At 42.7% G+C, this 18,434-nt stretch overlaps 1 protein-coding gene across 1 annotated transcript; it reads left to right on the top strand.

The window, feature by feature from the left end:
- Positions 1 to 642: 642 nt before the first annotated feature.
- Positions 643 to 17,927, top strand: LOC140557643 (probable glutamate receptor). Its single transcript, XM_072682281.1, has 10 exons — positions 643 to 752; positions 977 to 1,070; positions 7,866 to 7,897; positions 8,627 to 8,806; positions 11,135 to 11,361; positions 11,553 to 11,650; positions 12,719 to 12,936; positions 14,064 to 14,283; positions 15,441 to 15,685; positions 17,278 to 17,927. The coding sequence occupies exons 2-10, from the start codon at positions 1,010 to 1,012 to the stop codon at positions 17,374 to 17,376; spliced, it is 1,380 nt and encodes a 459-aa protein (XP_072538382.1). The 5' UTR covers positions 643 to 752; positions 977 to 1,009; the 3' UTR covers positions 17,377 to 17,927.
- Positions 17,928 to 18,434: the final 507 nt, after the last annotated feature.

The raw sequence follows: 18,434 nt of genomic DNA, 5'->3' as shown, positions 1-18,434 counted from the left end.
TGACTCTAAAAATGACAATAAGGTTTTGGGTTTGTGAGTGAGGTGGAGTTATGAAGACCTGCGGATGAAGACAACATAGTGAGAAATCCTTCATTGTTTTTAGAAAAGGTGCTTCAGGCTGGTGCTGTATTTAAATCTATTTTGACCATTAGACTTAAACTTGGAATTTGACATCAAGGTTTGTGAGATGTTAGCACCCCCCCCCCCACCCCCCACTCAGCTGTCATGCAGATATTGGGACAACTGCTGATTCATTGTTTTCTCCAAAATCAAGGTATTATAATAAAATCGTTTTTCCTGCTTTTGTTGGAGTAACTGTCTCTACTTTCCCTGGAAGGCTTTCTACTAGATTTTTGAGGAGGATTGCTAGGAGGATTTGATTGCATTTAGCGGCAAGAGCGTTAGTGAGGGTTAGCAGGCCTCCTCTTGTTTGATGTGTTTTGTTTTTTTTTACTACTTGTTTAGCACTGCCACTGAAACTACACAGCCTTTGTTAATCTGTTGACTTGAAAATCACATGCTTGTTTTTCTTGGTGTCCCGTTTTTCACTATTCCACATCCACTTTCCCCCTCCAATACATTCCTAAGGATTTGCCACGGTCACAATCCCTGGTGTTCCTTTCCCTCCACTTTCTAGAACTTCCCACTCTTTCTCATTGGCTGCTTTCTGGCACTAGGGAGTGTGTACATGCTTTAAATATCAGGGGTTCTGGTGGTCTGCACGGTGGAAAGAAAGCTGTTTGCAGACCAGGGTGAGTTTGGCTTCTTCTTTCATCTTGACTTTGACCTATCATGACCTCCAGCTGAACTTACATCGGTATACTCAGAAGAAACCGCCTAAGAGCAATAAAGTCCCTGTTTGTGTCGAGGAAGAGGGAATAGGGGGGTGGTACCTCTGTAGCAGTTGTATTTCTGGTGCTGTGGTTTTCGCACGGCGCCATGTCTGTTTCAAACCTGTTTATCTCTGATGTTGAAGCACGCGCCCTTGCACTTGGTGGAATACAGCAGGATGGCATCACCGGGGCTTCTTGCGCTCACCGCGGCTCTCATAGCTGGGCTCTGCACTGCAGGTAACTTCAGAACGACATTGACTTTGTCAACCAGACAAAGCATGAAGAACTTTGAAAGGGGTAAAGAACCTTCATGTGATATAAACATGTGATATTTACATTATGTGAAGGTTCTTTAAACTTTAGAGTTCTTCACAATGACACATCTCATTTGCAACAATGGTTCTCTGGAGAACCAGCCACTGAAGTGTTTTTAGGTAATGGAAATTGGTTCATCTATAGCGTAAAGAACCCATTTTACCACCCTTATTTTTTTCAAAGTATACTATGAAAATATTCAGAAATTGTCATTATTTGGACATTTCATTGATTTACTAACTGATTATTGGTACATGTGCAATGCATTACTTTAATCTATATATCTATATATAATCTACATATCACTGCTGTCCAAGGAAAATCATGTATCTCCATTTTTGTCCCTGTTGCTGCTCTCTGTACACTGTGAACACTAATTCTGGATGAATGGACCAATAGAAATGCTCTAAATTACTTGGATTAAACTCTTATTTTGGAATATCCAGCTTGTCAAAATGTTGCTAATAATATTTGGGGTCATTTGATATTAACAAGAAAAAATCAAACAATCTTGTGGTATTCTTTAGTAAAAAGTGAAGGAATAACTGACAGAACTTAATAATAATAGAAGGGTTTATATGCATTTTGAAGAAAATCTACCCAAAGCATCAGCAAATAGCTTTTTTTCTGGTAGCAAATCATTTGCATATATTTTAATAAAAACAAAAAAAATTATGACCTAATTGAAAAATTACCAATAAAAAAAAAAGGTTCCCACACTGTTGATGGGCTGGGTTAAGACCATCCCGTCGCCTTGGCTCCACCCGTCGCCTTGGCTTTCCTCTAGCGAGTCAATTTCAGTCTTTCAGCAGGACGTAGGAAGGGGCAGTGCCAGCCTGGCGGCATCAGTCACTGGCCACAGCATCCTTCTGGCGCTCCATCTGAGCAAATCGCTTGGCTCGGAGCAGTCTGCATTTAAAGCACAGAAAGACACTGACATCCTCAACAATGACTGTGAGTAATCAATTAGTGACCGCTAAGCAAGCAGTCAGACATGCGCGACAGGCCATGACATGCTTGCGATTCGGATGGCATGTACGATTTTCATATTTTTCAAAAAATGATAATGAGTGTCAGTGGCACTGTCTGACTTCTGACGGACTCCCGCAGGGACAGCAGCCGTGTTTAGGAAGAGCCCGCTGGAAGAACGACATTTCTCACACTTAATCTGCTTTCAGACCTTTGACCCTCAAGGCAAACTCTCACGCCACAGCTCCACGGCAGGCCAGAAGTCTGGAAACAACTTCTTTAGGCCAGTGTTGAAGAATAGCATCCAACAGACTGCTGATTGTCCTGCAGAGTTGTAAAACACTATGTGGACCAAAAGTATTGGGACACCTGTGCATTCATTGTTTCTTCGGAAATTCAAGAAACAGAGTTTATCCTGCTTTTGTTGGTGTAACTGTCTCTACTGTCCAGGAAAGGCCTTCTATTAGGTTTTGGAGGAGCATTGCTGTGAGAATTTGATTGCATTTAGCGCCAAAAGCGTTAATAGGGTCAGGGTGTTGGATGAGCGCACTCGTTCCAGGAAAGACAGTTCCACTGTTCCACAGCTCAATGCTGGGGGGCTTTATACCCCTCTAGGCCATGCCTGGCATTGGGCGTGGTGCCAGTAGGTTCATGTTTTAATGACAATACTTCTCTATAGGGACTAGACAAGCTGTGTGTGTGTGCATTTGCACATCTGTGTCAGCAATGAGTGCTTAAAGAAGCAGAATGCATTCATTAGAAGGGGTGTCCGCAAGCATTTGGACATATGGTTTATGTTCTAGTCATATCCAGCCGCAGAATGTCTCTACACTCTTAGAAATAAGGTGCCTCAAAGCCATGCCGTAGAAGAACCTCAGGGGAATCCACAACACCACCTTATGGCCCATATCATTACTTTAAAAGGCTGAAGTTAAGTCCTGTGCGACCCTGAGGGGTGACAAGTTGACTTCAGTAGCACAACATGCCCAGAGATCACTGGCCTAAACCTGATGTATTTGCATTAACGAAGGCTGGTAGGATGGCCCACATCTCCCCCAACACTCGCTAAGCTGACGTAAAAGGATTAGCAGTAGTGTTCTCCTCCAAGCATGCTTAACATGGGCGTTTCTAGACTATTTGTTGCACACAGAATTTAGAGGGGTACAGATGTACCCCTGTTTGCTTAGTAATATTATTGGTTATTATTATTATTATTATTATTATTATTAAGGCTTTTATTTTAATGGTCTAATATGTCTGTTTTGTTGGTATATACAGTTAGAAGTATACATCTATACAGCTATCATTACCATGTCTGTTGCCTGAATGACTTTCATTTAAATATTTACGAATCTTCATTACTCAAGCTCAAGCACGTGGAAAGATGCTAGGGCATCATGGGAAAGGTAGCACCTGTAGTGAATTTGCGTGCTGTGTTCTGTAGTTCTGCTCAGGACACAATTTGAGTTTTTACCGCAGTGATTATAGTGAGGCAGAGCAGGTGTGCTCATATTAGCCTTTACTGTGTGATTTTGGAGAGTCCTAGCTAGTGGGTGGAAATTAGAAATATGACAAAATTAAGGAGCAAATTGGAAAACCTATGCAATTATTTTTGTACATTTTGTCTTAAACTCATGGTAATTTGGCATTCAGAACAAAGGCTGTACAAAAGCGATTTTGGGTTCCATGTAAAGTATTTTGAGCTTTCAGGCTACTGAACAATAGTGCCGGTGGAGTGTTTACAGCATATCACAACAGCATGATCACTAGTCTCCTCTTCCTATGAGTTTCTTCTTGTAAGTTAGCTAACCTGTCAAAATTGTGTTTCCCTAAAATGTTTGTGGTGACAAAATGTGGGTTCATGGCTTTGAGGATGTACCATGCCAATAGGCAAGCAGCTCATTAGTTTATATGTAAATACAAAAATAATCAACATAGGTTTTTCTCTTCTGTCTTCAGCAGTGTGTGTGAATAGCTCTCCGTCCACCCTCACATGAGCATGCTAGTCCAGCAGGGTTGCTCATACCTCACAAAGGTGCAGCATAACAACCAAAACAGACCTAAATACAGCCCAAAGCTGAAGCACCTTTTCTAACAAATATTTTAGCTTTGTTCGAAACTATACACTATTCACAATCCCCTGCAAGTCTCTCCTGCCACACCCACTGAGTGCCAAAAAGACTAACAGCATTGGTGGCAGTATTAGGACTTATCAGGAATTCTGAACTCTCCTTTTACAGACTGCCGAAAGCAATATAAAAAAGAAGCAAGCAGATTGCTGCAATTCCCAGAAACAACTGGAATCCCAGCACCAAAACATGTGGAAGCTAACTGTAACGGTTATCTGTAATTTGAGCCTTAGTTAGCTGGATGTTCCTGGCTACGCATCAGCCCATGGACCATTGGTGATTTGGATGGATCATTGTGGAGTCCTAGAACTGCCTAGAACTTAGAAGCAGATAATCGCTTGTTTCAGTCCCGGTTTGGCAGCTTGACTAAAGGGGGCATGTTCCAGTGGGAATGTGGCATCAATGCACATCCGCTATTTAAAAAAAAAACAAGGAAAATTCATTCAGTTTTGCATGATATGGCAACCTAGCCGAGTCAATTTTACTGCATGTGTTTTTTACACATTACATTACTTTTCTTTTTACAGTTTAGTATACAGTACATTTTGATTGGCAGATGACTTCAGCTTTCCTAGCCTTGCTGTTTTGTAACTACAAGTGAATTAAAAATGGGCCCTTGCAGTTTGAGGGTAAGACCCTTCCTTTAAAGTCCTAAAAAAGAAACTACTTAAAGAAGAGAATCAGGACACTTTCCCAGCCTTTTTACAGGAACTCGGGAGACACCACAAGCTCCACAACAACCCTACTGTTTGGCTCCCTCCATGTCCTTTTAAGCGACTTTTTTCTCTTAAAGGACGATTAGTGGCCATGGCGCTTGGGACCTGGCTTCAGAGAGCAGCAGCACAACTAAGATATTGTCTCTGCCTGGTAAACATAGGGATATTTGCCTCAGTGTGAAGAGGAGCACAAAGCTCCGCACAGCGGGACAAAACGCTTCATTTACTGCCAAGAATGTCTTGCAAGAGTTCCTTGCTCCTTGTCCGATTGAGACAGCCTGTGTTTTTCTCTCGCTCTATCTGTCGCTTTCTCGTTTTGCTTGTCATGCGCTTGTAGAGGTATTGTTCCGCTCGCTTCTCATTTAGGATTTGGTAATTGGTTTATCCCCAAAGGGGGTCCTTAAACTGGATTAATCCATGTTGAGTTAAGTAAAGATTGAGCTTCATTATTTCGCTTAATACGTACCAGTGATGTCACCACAGTCAGTCTGCAGGAAAATCCAATTGTTGACCCACAAAGAAAATAGACCAATGTAGGTAAGGCACTCAAGAAAGTCTTTTACTTAACTTAACTTAAGTTACGCCTGTATCCTGATGTGCATTCCATCGATAACACCGCAAACGCGTGGGAGGCCGGCTCTCCTGAAAAAAATCAGTCTTAATAACCTCTTGCTCCTTTCAGGATGGGAACTAAACCATTTTATGTAGCCTTCTGCAACTGGGAGTTTCAAACATTGGAAGTTAATGGTCCATTTTTTCTGTTAATACAAGCTTAGAAACGTCTGTCAACCTTCTGTCAATCAGCTTTTCATTGAGGTGGCACAGAATAGCGAATCGGGTAGACCCATAAAATGTAATATAAGTGCTATTAGATAATTAGTATTCATTCAATTTAGCAATGTTCAGCACCCATTTAGGTGCTAAAAAAGGATATGCTTTGTCAATTTTTATATGTAATTTATATTATATATACTATATTATGGCAGCCGAACTCACCACAAACCATTTTATGTAGCCTTCTGCAAAGAGCACCTGCCACTCAGTAAACAGTCCGGCACACGGAAGACCTATGGACATGCAAAACCTCTCCCACCACAGACTGGAAACTCCCAGTTGCAAAAAAAATGGTCTAGAGGATTTTCTCTATTTTGAAAAACACACCTTTTTCCAAGGTTTTCAAAAACCTCAAAAAACTCAGCCATATTTTCCATATGTGTGCAGTGTTAAGATGAAGTTTTGCATCCCTTAATTAATTCTAAGACTGCTAAGGAACTTTATGCAACACTTAATGGTTTACTTACGAGGCATTGTCCTTTAAGAAAAGGCAGATTTCCCTTAAGAAATCACCTAGGTAAAACTTAAGGCATTTTTTCTGCAACTTTAAGAGATGGTTAAGGGCAAATCTTAAGGGACATTTTTACTTAAGGTGTTTTAAACGAAGGAAAATGGAACCACAGCGTCCACGTTTTCTACAGTCATTGGTTGGACACTATGAGCTAGCTAGCTACATTAGCCTCATAGACCACTGATGATATGTCGCCATTCAGTAGTCAGGGTCATGTACATATTAGGAATTCTGGGTCAAAACCTGGTGTCTATGACAGAAATGAAAATGGGGAAACATTTTGACTTGAAAATGAATTTTGCTACATGTGAGCTAACACTAACACTTCCGCACACTGAACTGATACCATTAGATATTTGCCAAATTTGTCAAATGAGGTTGGTTAGGTGTCTTTGGCAGTGGTAGAGTACACTCTACTGAGTAGCTGGGGATATACAAAAGTGTCAAGTGTTTAGTGGCTACATTTCCATTTACATTTACAGCATTTAGCAGACACTCTTATCCAGAGCAACTTACAAAAGTGCTTTGCTATTTACCCAAGAAAAACCTCAGCTAGTTTGAAAAGACTAATAATTCAAAGATACCTCTAAGTTTAGACACTACTAAACACAAGTCAATAAGGTGACCACTCTGCTATTCGCCCAAGAAATCTCGGAAGAGGAGGGTCTTTAGTCTGCGTTTGAAGACATGGAGCGACTCTGCCGTTCAGACACCCAGGGGAAGACGCTTGTCTTCCGTGGATTTTGAGGGATGGCGGGTCGAGCCGAGCCGTACTTGAAGCTCGAAGGGCTCTTGGTGTGGATCGGCTTTTGACCATTGCCATCAAGTACTGAGGGGCTGGTCCGTTCTTGGCTTTGTAGGCCAGCGTCAGGGTTTTGAATCTGACACAGGAAGCCAGTGAAGAGAGAACGCAGCAGTGGAGTCACACGACCCATGCCGCTGCATTCTGGAGGAGTTGCAGGGGCCTGATGGTGCGCAGAGGGAGACCAGCCAGAAAAGAGTTGCAGTAGTCAAGTCTCGAAGTGACGAGAGACTGAACGAGCACCTGGGCGGCCTCTCTAGAGAGGAAGGGTCGAGTTCTCTGGATGTTCCTTTACTTTTGTGCAGGAGAGTTAGCATGTTTGTAGCATGGATGTAGCAACATGAGTATCTCGCCTCGTTAACAATCTCGAGCATCCAGTAGCATTCGGGAGAAGAACATACACAAGACAAAGCGTATTAGGTTGTTTACCACAGAACGGGATAGAGGCGATTTACAAAAATCCCATTGTCACTCAGTAAATGAGCTTAGAACCGAAATTCCTAACATAAGCATGCCGCTGACTCCAGAATGAACTTCAGTGATCTCCAGCTCTTGAAAAGCAAAATTCAGACACCAAACAAGTCCTGACTGTTAAACTATATTTAGGCTAACAGGAAAATTGATTGCCAGACGACTGCTTTAAGTGTAAACAACACAAGCTTATTCAACACTGTTGATTTTGCCATGTACTGTTGTGCAAAATGCGGATGTCCAATAACACAATTCTGTTGTTTATTCTTTGTTTCTGCCCATTAGAACCACAGCCACTAAAGGTGACCACCATTAAGGTAGGTGATATAGTTGAGAAGTGGGTTTGAATGTGACTTAATAGCTATTAAAGGAATGGTTTGGCAGTCAAGTGTGTCAAGGTGGCCAAATTTTGCTGCTTTAGTTAATGTTGCTAGCAAACATTGGAAGTTAATAGTCCATTTTTTCTGTTAATACAAGCTTAGAAACGTCTGTCAACCTTCTGTCAATCAGCTTTTCATTGAGGTGGCACAGAATAGCGAATCGGGTAGACCCATAAAATGTAATGTAATGAATACTAATGTAATTAGTATTCATTCAATTTAGCAATGTTCAGCACCCATTTAGGTGCTAAAAAAGGATATGCTTTGTCAATTTTCTATTTTTTTAAATATATTATTTTTTATTATATATACTATCTAATGCCAGCCGAACTCACAAACAAAATCTGTAGTATAAACAGTGTAATTTTGATATTTATTTATAAATGTCATAAAAGTGCCCTAAAACACATAGACTAGTCTGTATGATCCTAATACGACCACTGGTGTGGTTTCAGCATGTTGAGAGAAGTTATGAGCACCAAAGGTTATGGTGACTACTGGCTTCCAGTGTTTGTTAGCAGCATTAGCCTCTGAGCTCCATCGCTAAACAAAAGATGGAACTTTTGGACCCAAAAAAATATTTGGGCTGATCTAATTTTTTTTTGCCAAAGCACCCCTTTTTAAGCAGGGACAGTAAATACTGAGCTACACTGGCTTCTTCTACAGCAAGAACCGTACACAATGTCCAAAGGCTCTGAACTGGAGGGCTTCTGCATGGACCTGCTGTCTGCACTCGCCAATAAATTGGGTTTCAAGTACGACCTTCACCTGGTGAAGGACGGGAAATACGGGACCAAGGACGAACACGGCAACTGGGCCGGCATGGTTGGAGAGGTTGTGAGACGGGTGAGTTTAAACAGCTGAAAAAGATACCTACTGTATCCTGACTTTTAAAGCACTGTTAAGCCTCAATATGGTGTTTAAATATGTTGCATAAACCAAAACACCTGACTGATTATTAAAAATAAACATATTACTAATACAAGGTCACCATTGAGGAAACCAGTGAGGAAATCCCAATACGCTCACCAAGTTGGTGGTCCCAAAGAATTACCCCACAATTTAATATTTGTCCTTTAAATGAGGGCCTTATTTCAGCGACCTTTGGGAGAGCGCCAACCCTGCACCACGCAGCTTGATTTAGGGCGTCAGTGGGTCTTTTTGTTTATTGTTGATGTAAAAGTTTGCGTAGCTGCCAACTGGTATACACTATGGGTTTGTGCACTGCTGTGTGTCCATGTGTGTGTAACAAGTGTGGGTGTACACGTGCCGTGCACGCGCCTGTGTTGACAATTCACTGCCAAGATAGCAACGAACATCTGACTGTTGACGAGGTTGTTTTCAGGCAGTGGAGCTCCTGTGTTTTCCGTTGCCAAGATAGCAATACACTAGAAATCTACCTGAACACACCTCATTTCGAGACCATCGCACCCATCGGCGTAGATATATTCGCAAACACCGTCGCTATTTAAACAACCCAGGCGGAAGGTGTGAAATAGACTGTTGGCGGGGTGTAAGATAGCAATGAGCATGGCTGACGTGCCTCATAAGATAGGGCCCTAAGTGTCAAATCATCAGTCTGACAACAACTGCATGGTTTTGGATCTGTAGCCCACTCGCTAAGCTAGCCTTTGCTGAGCTAGCTCAGTTAGCTACAGCTCCACTGAGTATCAGACAGCTCCCGACAAGTGTTGAGAATAAAACTCGTGCCTGAGAGGCGAAGTCAAGCGACTGCTGTTGGGAGGAACAGGAAGGCAAATTGAGACCCGTTCCATCATGTTTGGACTAGCCCAAGCACTTTCTAGCTATATGTAGATAGTTAGCTAGCAGGCTAAACCCCATTGCATAGTCTGTGTTCCAGCTAGCTAACAATTGGGGACTAAGGGCCCAAATCAAACGTTTAGAGGGTAAAGCAGCATATCTGAGAACGCAGAGTCGAGAAAATGGTCTTCAGACACCCAGTGTGTCGTTAACTCACAACGCTTGTTTTTTCCCCACCTGTTTTCAGAGCGTGACATCTCCAATCAGTGAGGTCCCACAGAGCCCCCACCCTGTGGCTCTTTTAAATGCACATGGGGGAATAGGCTTATTTGGCCGTGAACTACATACAACTACATCTGACACCCTGTCATTTTGAGATACCGTCAACCTTTTGAAATACCACGGTATACGGTATTACCGCTACACCGCCCAACCCTACTCATTAAGCAATTTATAAGGAACGTTATGTTTATATTAAGTAGGGCCTTTTTGAGCAACAGTACTCAAATAGGAAGTGGTGTTTAAGTGATGATTGATTAATATTAGCAGGCCCAAAGTGCCAAGAGACCATTCCTCATCCCATTTCTACCACCTCCACCATCTTGGACTGGCCTTTACACATATCCATCTATTCAGCCTACAGTGGCTTAACCCCAACCATTTAGGTTACAATACAGTCATAATACAGATCACCTGATCAGAAAAGAGGTCATTTACATTTGGGATGGACAAAACCACAGAAATGTCATAAGCTGACCTCAGGACAGTATATGGACCCTTTAAAGCCACATTTTAGATTTGTTATAAGGAACGGTAAACCCTGGTAATAACTACAAGACCCGAATCCAATAGTGGGCCAACACTAGTCAACAACCCATCCCCACTAGAATATTCATGCTTGGTTTTCAAGGCACTCTAGCGGACCTCTTGAAATCCAACCTCACATTAGCTTAGGGGCCTAGTTAGCATAAAGAACCATACACAATGTCCACAGGCTCAGAACTGGAAGGCTTCTGCATGGACTTGCTGTCTGCACTTGACCAGTGGGCTATCATTAGTCAACAAACTCAACAAATTAATCTACACTAGAATATTCATGCTTGGCTTTCAAGGCATTCTAGTGGGCCTCTTGAAATCCCATCTCAGATTAGTTACAGTTAGAGGCCTCCTGAACATAAGGAGTGAGTTTCCCAGACCCAGATTAAGCCTAAACATAGGATCAAATGGATTTTCAGTGATGGAACACTCATGGTAATGCAATTTCATACAAGATTAGCCTTAATCTGCGTCCTAAGAACCGGCCCAAAGGGTAGGAAGCATGTCTCCAGCATTGCTAATCTGAATGTGAACCATACATTTTATGCACTGCTGTTCGAGAGTGTGTGTTTATGTGTTTGTGTGTGTTCTCATTAGGAAGCTGACCTGGCTGTGGCCCCCCTCACCCTCACGGCTGTTCGGGAGGCAGCTGTGGACATGACCAAACCTTTCATGCAGACAGGCCTGAGTTTCATCATTAGAAAGGACATCGCCTCTGACGACTCGCAGTATCTTAGCTTTTTGAACCTGTTCTCCACTGAAATGTGGATGGGCATCCTGGTCGCTTATCTGTTAACCTCCTTCTGTATCTATCTGGTGGCACGGTAAGACTCACACACTCTTTTGTCTCTGTTATCTTTAGCCCAGATACTGAATAGAGGTACTATCAGAGATATAGAGAATAGAGAGAGAGAGAGCAAGAGAGATATTGCTCAAGATAATGAATATAAGGAGGACGGAAATTGATTTTGTGTGTGTGTGTGTGTGTGTGTGTGTGTGTGTGTCTTTTATGAAGGATTAGCCCGTCTGAATGGGACCAACCCCAGGCTGAGGAAAATCAATTCACGCTCTCGCACAGCTTCTGGTATACTGTCGGGGCCTTAACTCTGCAAGGTAGCAGGCACAGTTAGCGACCACACTTATGTTTAAGACAAATGTTGACATATGCAGTATCGTTCAAAAGTTTGGAATCATCATCTGCCATCAGACAGATTTTTCTGTTTCTCTGTAATGCTAATCCAAGTACGTATATGAAATTGGTAGCAAGCTAGCTCATCATGAGGACTTGCTATATAGTATTGTATTAACACGTGCACTTACATTGTCTACATTTGTACAGTTGTGCACTCTAAAGTGGCGCAACTGTCTAAGCGTTGGCCCTAACATTGGGAGAATGCCTCCATGGCTAGGAATCTGGCATCACTCTTTCTGGCAGGGCAGGACGCCCCCCACCACCACCACTATCACTCAGTAAAATGCTAGCTGGCACAAGGATCTGTTAGCTGGCGCTAGCTGGAGTTAGCTAGCTGGAAAACAAATCGGTCAACCTGCTAATACTATTAAACCTCTCATGATTAACATTTTGAAGGAAGCTGTCCAACAAACACAGTTACAAACTTTATCAAGGGGAATCAGGGGATAAAATATGCCAATGCCCCAATTAACAAAATTCCAATACCTCACTAGTATTTCCTAGGATTTTTTTTTTTTTTTTTTTTGCAGCTTTCTCATTTTCCATTTTTTTCCAATTACTGGAAGACAAGTCACTAAATTCCCAGGTTTTCCAGAACTCAGAAAATATTGGATGTGTCTAGAGGGTGTCAGCAGGTAGTGTGTATAGTACACACCTCAAGGGGTCTGTGTTGTGGGTTCAATCCTTGTTCTAAGCCTTGGTCTGAGACAAATTTGGTGTGTTCTCCTTGTGTTCCTCTAGTTTCTTCTATCTCCCAAAAACACATATTAGGTGAATTCTTTAAAATCAGGTCAGATGTTGAGGCAAAAACTTAACATGAAATAATTCTGCCATAAAACTTACATGATATTGTTTAGCAGCTTTTAATTTCTTGTGGTTCCAAACGGGATTCCAAATGTGTAAACAGTAGCATATAACATTCAATCTCTCCAAGAATGAAAGCTGGTCAGGAAGTTCACTGTTAATGCCAACTCTTCCGCCTCCTGCAGGTGCGGGCCCTCACCCCAAGGCCTTGTCTGGACGGGTGATTACCGCCATCTGGTGGTTGTTTTCGTTAATGGTTCTGGCCTGTTACTTCGCCAACCTCAGTTCTTGGCTCCATTCAGACAGACAGCAGCTGTCAGTCAAGAGCTTTGATGACCTAGCTAACCAAAACATTGTTCAGTACGGCACAATCAAGGGCTCTTCCTCCCTCGCTTTCTTCAAGGTAAGACTGGACCTGTATTCAGCATTCATTAGTCTTGCCCAAGAACCCTGATTGGTTTAGCTTTTAAACATTCTGCTGTGCTTGTTGATCAGCTAAGACATGTTTGGTGTTCTTGAGAGCATTGTGTAAACTAGCTCTGGCTAACTGTTTCTAACTGTTTCTAACTGCAGTGATTCACTTGTACATGACTATGCTTCAGCCTCTATTTATCAAAAACTCCACTGTGCCTTCAAGACTGATATATGTAGATAAGCACTGTTTTGATTGGCTGCTTTGAATTGTGCCTCATTCACTCATTAGTCACTGCATCAACATGAAGTTGGGCAGAGTTCACAGCGGCTGCGGCGGAAATGGCTCCCTGCTCCTGCATTAATTTTGCTCTATACAGGAAGGGACTATTTAGGGACTATGTAGTAGCGGGGAAATCACAGATGAACTCGGACACTTCCTAATCATCAGCATGCACAAGCACTGGTCGCAGAAACAATCCTGCGAGTGTCTGAGCCGTGGTTAAAGCTCCATACACACACAAACTGATTTCTAAATTTAGCAAAAGCATTTTTTGTGCTCTTCATGGAGTAATCTTTGGCTATTATGTTGCTTAACAACCTAAGCCTACTGTTAACGAACTACATAGGGAAAATATTTGAAGTTTGTGGTGCATGGTTGCTCTGTAACTATCATTTGTTTATATGAGCAACATCATTGGCCGCTTTTCCACTGCAGGGCCATTCCGGTGGCTTTTCCACACGGACACGGTTCAACATGCAGCGCTTACAAACCTGTCCGGGCCCGGATTTCTCAGCAGGGTTAGCTAGCTGTACCTGGGGCCACAGAACAGTTCTGTGGGACGGCTTAATGGCTTTGGGCCTGCCGTGCGTTAGCACAGCCCAGCTTGCTTGGTTGAAGCCAGTATTTCCTTCCCAAGGCAAATTATGTTGACCACAGCTATCCATTAACATACTGACTTGGAGTCCAACATTATTTGGTCCACTACATCTATAAAATGGCCTCCCCGGCGTGGTTTGAGATGAGTGTGGTTTATGACTGCAGATTGCACAATGCTAACTGATGAATTACAGCCTTAGCGTTTGTGGTGTGACAGTCCTTGTCTATTGTCCCTGCAGAATTCCAACAATCCCACCTATCGGCGAATCTACGAGAACATGGAGAGGCAGCAGAGCTACGCGCTGTCGATGGAAGAGGGCGTCCGTAGGGCTCAGGAAGGGAATTACGCCTTCATTGGGGAGTCTGTGTCTCTGGATCTGGTTGTTGCACGCTACTGCAACTTAATGCGCTGTCCGGAGGTCATTGGCATGAGGGGCTATAGCATTGCAGCTCCTTTAGGTACGTAGGTGCAGGCGGCAACATCACAGCCTCCAGTGTTCTCTTATGACGTGCTATCAATCTGCAGACGGCACCATGCTCAAATAGACCACTGAAATTGCCACGTCATTCTGCTGTCAGAGTCATGCCCATAGTAGGAACCCTGTATGACAGAAATGAGTGAGTGTTTTGAAAATCACTGCTGTCAAACCCCACCATTTTTTTCTGTGTACCGGCAACCATAGGCTTTTTAAATAAGATCAGTTAAGTTGCTTTCACAGTAGTAGAGTATATTATAGGTAGCTGGTGTTAGGGAACAGTGGAAAGAACTATTTTTGGGGTGGATTTGTATTTGCCAAAGGGTGCAATAGCATTTTGTTTTGGTCCTGCTTAGCCTAATTAGTGCCTAAGAAAAGCATGAAGGTAAATGCATACAGGGGAAAATACCAGCATCTTTTAAATCTGACCCAAGTCAAAAGTTATCTTTTGCAATGCTTTAATTTTTTTTCTATATTTGCATTTGTTAAAGCAGAATTATGTGAGAATAGCTATTTTTCACTCCTGGGCTCCCCCTACAGCTGTGGAGTGTAATTCATTTTCACAGCATTGTAGTAAATACAAATCCTCCTGTAAGGTCCCCCTTATAGACAGTTCTAAATCTTCAGAATTGGCGCCTAAAGTGAAAGAATCATGCTGATTTACATTTTATAAAAGTAATATCACAGAATTTTACACAAATATATTGGTTATGCAGTGTTATGCAGTTCTCAAAAGAGGTCCCGTGCATCTCCACCAAAGTTGCATAGTGCAGTAGCAGTGTTCTGGCTAAAGGTTAGACAGCAGCTTAGAGTAAACTGGCCATTGTATTCATTTAGAAGCTGGTGCTCAGCTGAATGCTGCAGGTACGGTGAGAGAACCTGCTTTTGTGTAATGATGGGAACTCACTTTTGGAATAAAGAGATGCAGGAGCTGTTTCTCACAAACAGATTTAGCCTAATTGTCAGCTGAATTGTGGCATCAGTGGAATTTGACCATTGAAATTGGCAGTTTCGCATACAAGGATTATGTCTAGGACAAAATTCCAATGCCAAGGGCCTTAACCGGGTCTGAGAAACTGACCCTCAAAGTGTAAAACTAGGTCTTTAATTGTCTTCTCCCAACTATTCATGTTGCCTTAGGCTTTCCCATGGTGAAAAACTTGAGCGTGGCCATCCTCCAGCTGAGCGAGTCCGGAGAGCTGGATTACCTCCGCAGCAAGTGGTGGGCCAGCAGCTGTGTGGCGGAAAACGCCCAGGCCGCTCCTCTCAAGGCCAGCAGCCTGAAGGGCGTCTTCCTGCTGCTGGCGCTCGGCCTGGGCCTGGGAGTCGCTATGGCCCTCATGGAGCTGGCGGCCAAGTCACGAAGCATCGCTAACACACAGCAGGTGGGTCCAGGGCTAGTTTTCAGAGTTGAAATGGTTGGCAGACTAATCATAATCCACATTTGGTCTGCCCACAAATGCTTCCTTTCATAGCAGCTGAATGTAGGCAAAAATCTTATTTAACCAAACCATAAACATGATATTTATTTTGCTCTGTATGAAAGATTACACAGTAAGGAGAGGTGGGGTGTTAATGTTTCTCACATAATCTTTCACAGCAGTATTCCCAACCTTGGTGTTGGAGTAATAGTGAAAAGGCCTAACAATGGGCTGCAGTTTAGGTTAAATGGGATTTAAAGCACCACTATGCGTTTTTGGCATTTCTTGCTCATGGGCTCCCCCTACAGATGGAAAGTGTCATTTGCGCTTTGAGCCACCACTAAAGGACACAGTGTCTGGAGCTGAGAGATACAGAGTGAGGTGGTAGAAAAATATTATAGGATTTTACACCGACGAATAAAATGTGTTTGCGTTACCATGGCAACGCACACAGCCTTGCGTGTTCAGTCTCTTGTCACTTCAAGACTTGACTACTGCAACTCCCTTCTGGCTGGCCTTCCGTATGTGCACCATCAGGTACCTGCAAATAATCCAGAATGCAGCGGCATGGGTTCTCTTCAGCGTTTCAGCCATGTTCAGCCATGTTCAGCCATGTTCAGCTCCTCCTCAGCTGCCCGCATCAGATTCATATCCCTGATGCTGGCCTACTAAGCCAAGAATGGACCAGCCCAGATTCACTGGAGACAAGCATCCAGGCTTTTTTCTGTCCTGGCACCAAAGTGGTGAAATTAATTTCCCCTGGGTGTCCGAACGGCAGACTTGCTTGCTGTCTTCAAACACAGATTGAAGACCCACCTTTTCTGAGAATTCTTGGGTGCAGTGTAGTGCCGAGTATTGTGGTCTCCATACTGACTCTTGTGTTTAGTAGTATCTAAGCTTGTAGATTCTAGTCAATACAAACTAGCTAAGGGTTTTTATTCTGAGTAAACAGTGAAGCACTTTTGTAAGTTGCGCGTGTTTTTTTACCATAAACTGCGGTTGTGATTTCACAGATCTTCAGGGTTTATTGAGGGTCTGATATCTGTAACCAGTTACCATATATAGGGACATATATGACTGGGGAATGCAGCTGCCCTGTATGCCCCGTCACCCTTCCTGTCTGGCCCCTGTCACCTCTCTGCTTCTGCAACTGGGCGCGCAATGGAGCTTTGGCTTGCAAGGTTTAGCTTTAGCTTTAGCTCCCCATGTTAGCCGTGTGATTGGTCAGGAGTATGCTCATGTAACCCTGATCCCTGAACCTTTAGGACCACCCATTCCACATGGAGAGGAGAGCAAAACTGGTGAAATACAGCAGACCTTCATTAGACTTTGGGAAGATATTTATAAGACACTGGGGGTCCTGAGAAGCCAGATTAACTTCATTTAAAAAGGCAAGTCAGATTTAGGTTGCCAGGGGCTTTAAGGTAAAAATGCTACATAGTGTTGCTTTAAATTTGTGAATCCAACTTGGCAACAGCTGGTAAGGAAGAGTGTATTTCTGGGGGGGTTACAATAACAATCTGTAATGGTGTACCTTGTAACTGTCCTTCTCCTAGAAATCGTGTTGTTCTGTCTTGACCACTGAACTAAGTCATCGGTTCGGAAGAAGGGAGGAGAAGAAGTCAGCAGAAACAGATGACAAATGCAAAGCTTGAATCTGCCCAGGACTAACAGCGTCGAAAATCCTTGGATTTCTGTTCACATATTTAGCTGGTTTTCATCTCTGTTTAAAACAAAGCCATTATTAATGACTGTAGAGACTGTGCTAATGTGAGAAAGAGAGCTCATCTACACTTTGAATTGTGTCATATATGGTAACTGCACAAGAGACAGCATTAGTTCTAATTTGGACTATGCAGGACATCATTCTTTATACTGCTCAACCTTAGACATGCCTCAGAGTGCCCTCACAACGCTACAGGTGACCTATTCTTTGCCTTTAACTGTGTTTATCATGTAGAGGAAATAGTAGAATAGAAAATGGTGAATAGTAAAAAATTCGCACCATTGTGAGGTATATTGACTTGTAGCTTGTAGTGAGTAGCTGGTGCAAATGTGGCTTGAAATGAGACTTTTAAGAAGTTTATATTGCTTTTGTACTGTAGTATAAATGCCAGCATTACATGTCAAATTAAAAGTCCCATGCTACATTTTCTTGTTTATTGTTCAATGAAAAGCATTCTATTAAAAAATACGTTATTTGTCATTAATGTCACTAATTGAACACATTTTCTTTCTCTAATACTGTTATGACATAAAAAGAAATAACCTATATGGTCAAAAGTATGTAGACACCTGGCCATCAGACCTATATGAGCTTTTTGGAAATCCGATTACAATGCCATGGCCATTATTTTGGATTTGCCCACCCGATTTGTGGCTGTAACTGACTCGGTCCCTCTAGGAAGGCTTTCCACATGACTTTGAAGTCAACTTTGAAGGAATTTGTGCTCATTCAGTCCGAAGAGCATTTGTGAGGTCAGGCACTGATGCTGGACATAGGTCTGACTTGCGATCGGCCTTCCAATTTATCCCAAAGATGTTCACTAAAGTTGAGGTCAAGGTTCTGTTCTGTGCTGGCCACTAAAGTTTCTCCACATCAATCTCATCCCCAACCATGTCTTTATGGACCTCGGTTTGGGCAGGGGAGCACAGTCATGCTGGAACAGTAGAGGGCCTTCCTCAAACTGTTACCGAACCGTTGGAAAAACAT

The sequence above is a fragment of the Salminus brasiliensis genome, chromosome 6, assembly GCF_030463535.1.
Source record: "Salminus brasiliensis chromosome 6, fSalBra1.hap2, whole genome shotgun sequence".
In the NCBI taxonomy this organism is placed as follows: Eukaryota; Metazoa; Chordata; class Actinopteri; order Characiformes; family Bryconidae; genus Salminus; species Salminus brasiliensis.
The sequence above is the reverse complement of the archived record's forward strand: the minus strand, read 5'-3'. Positions and strand labels throughout refer to the sequence as shown.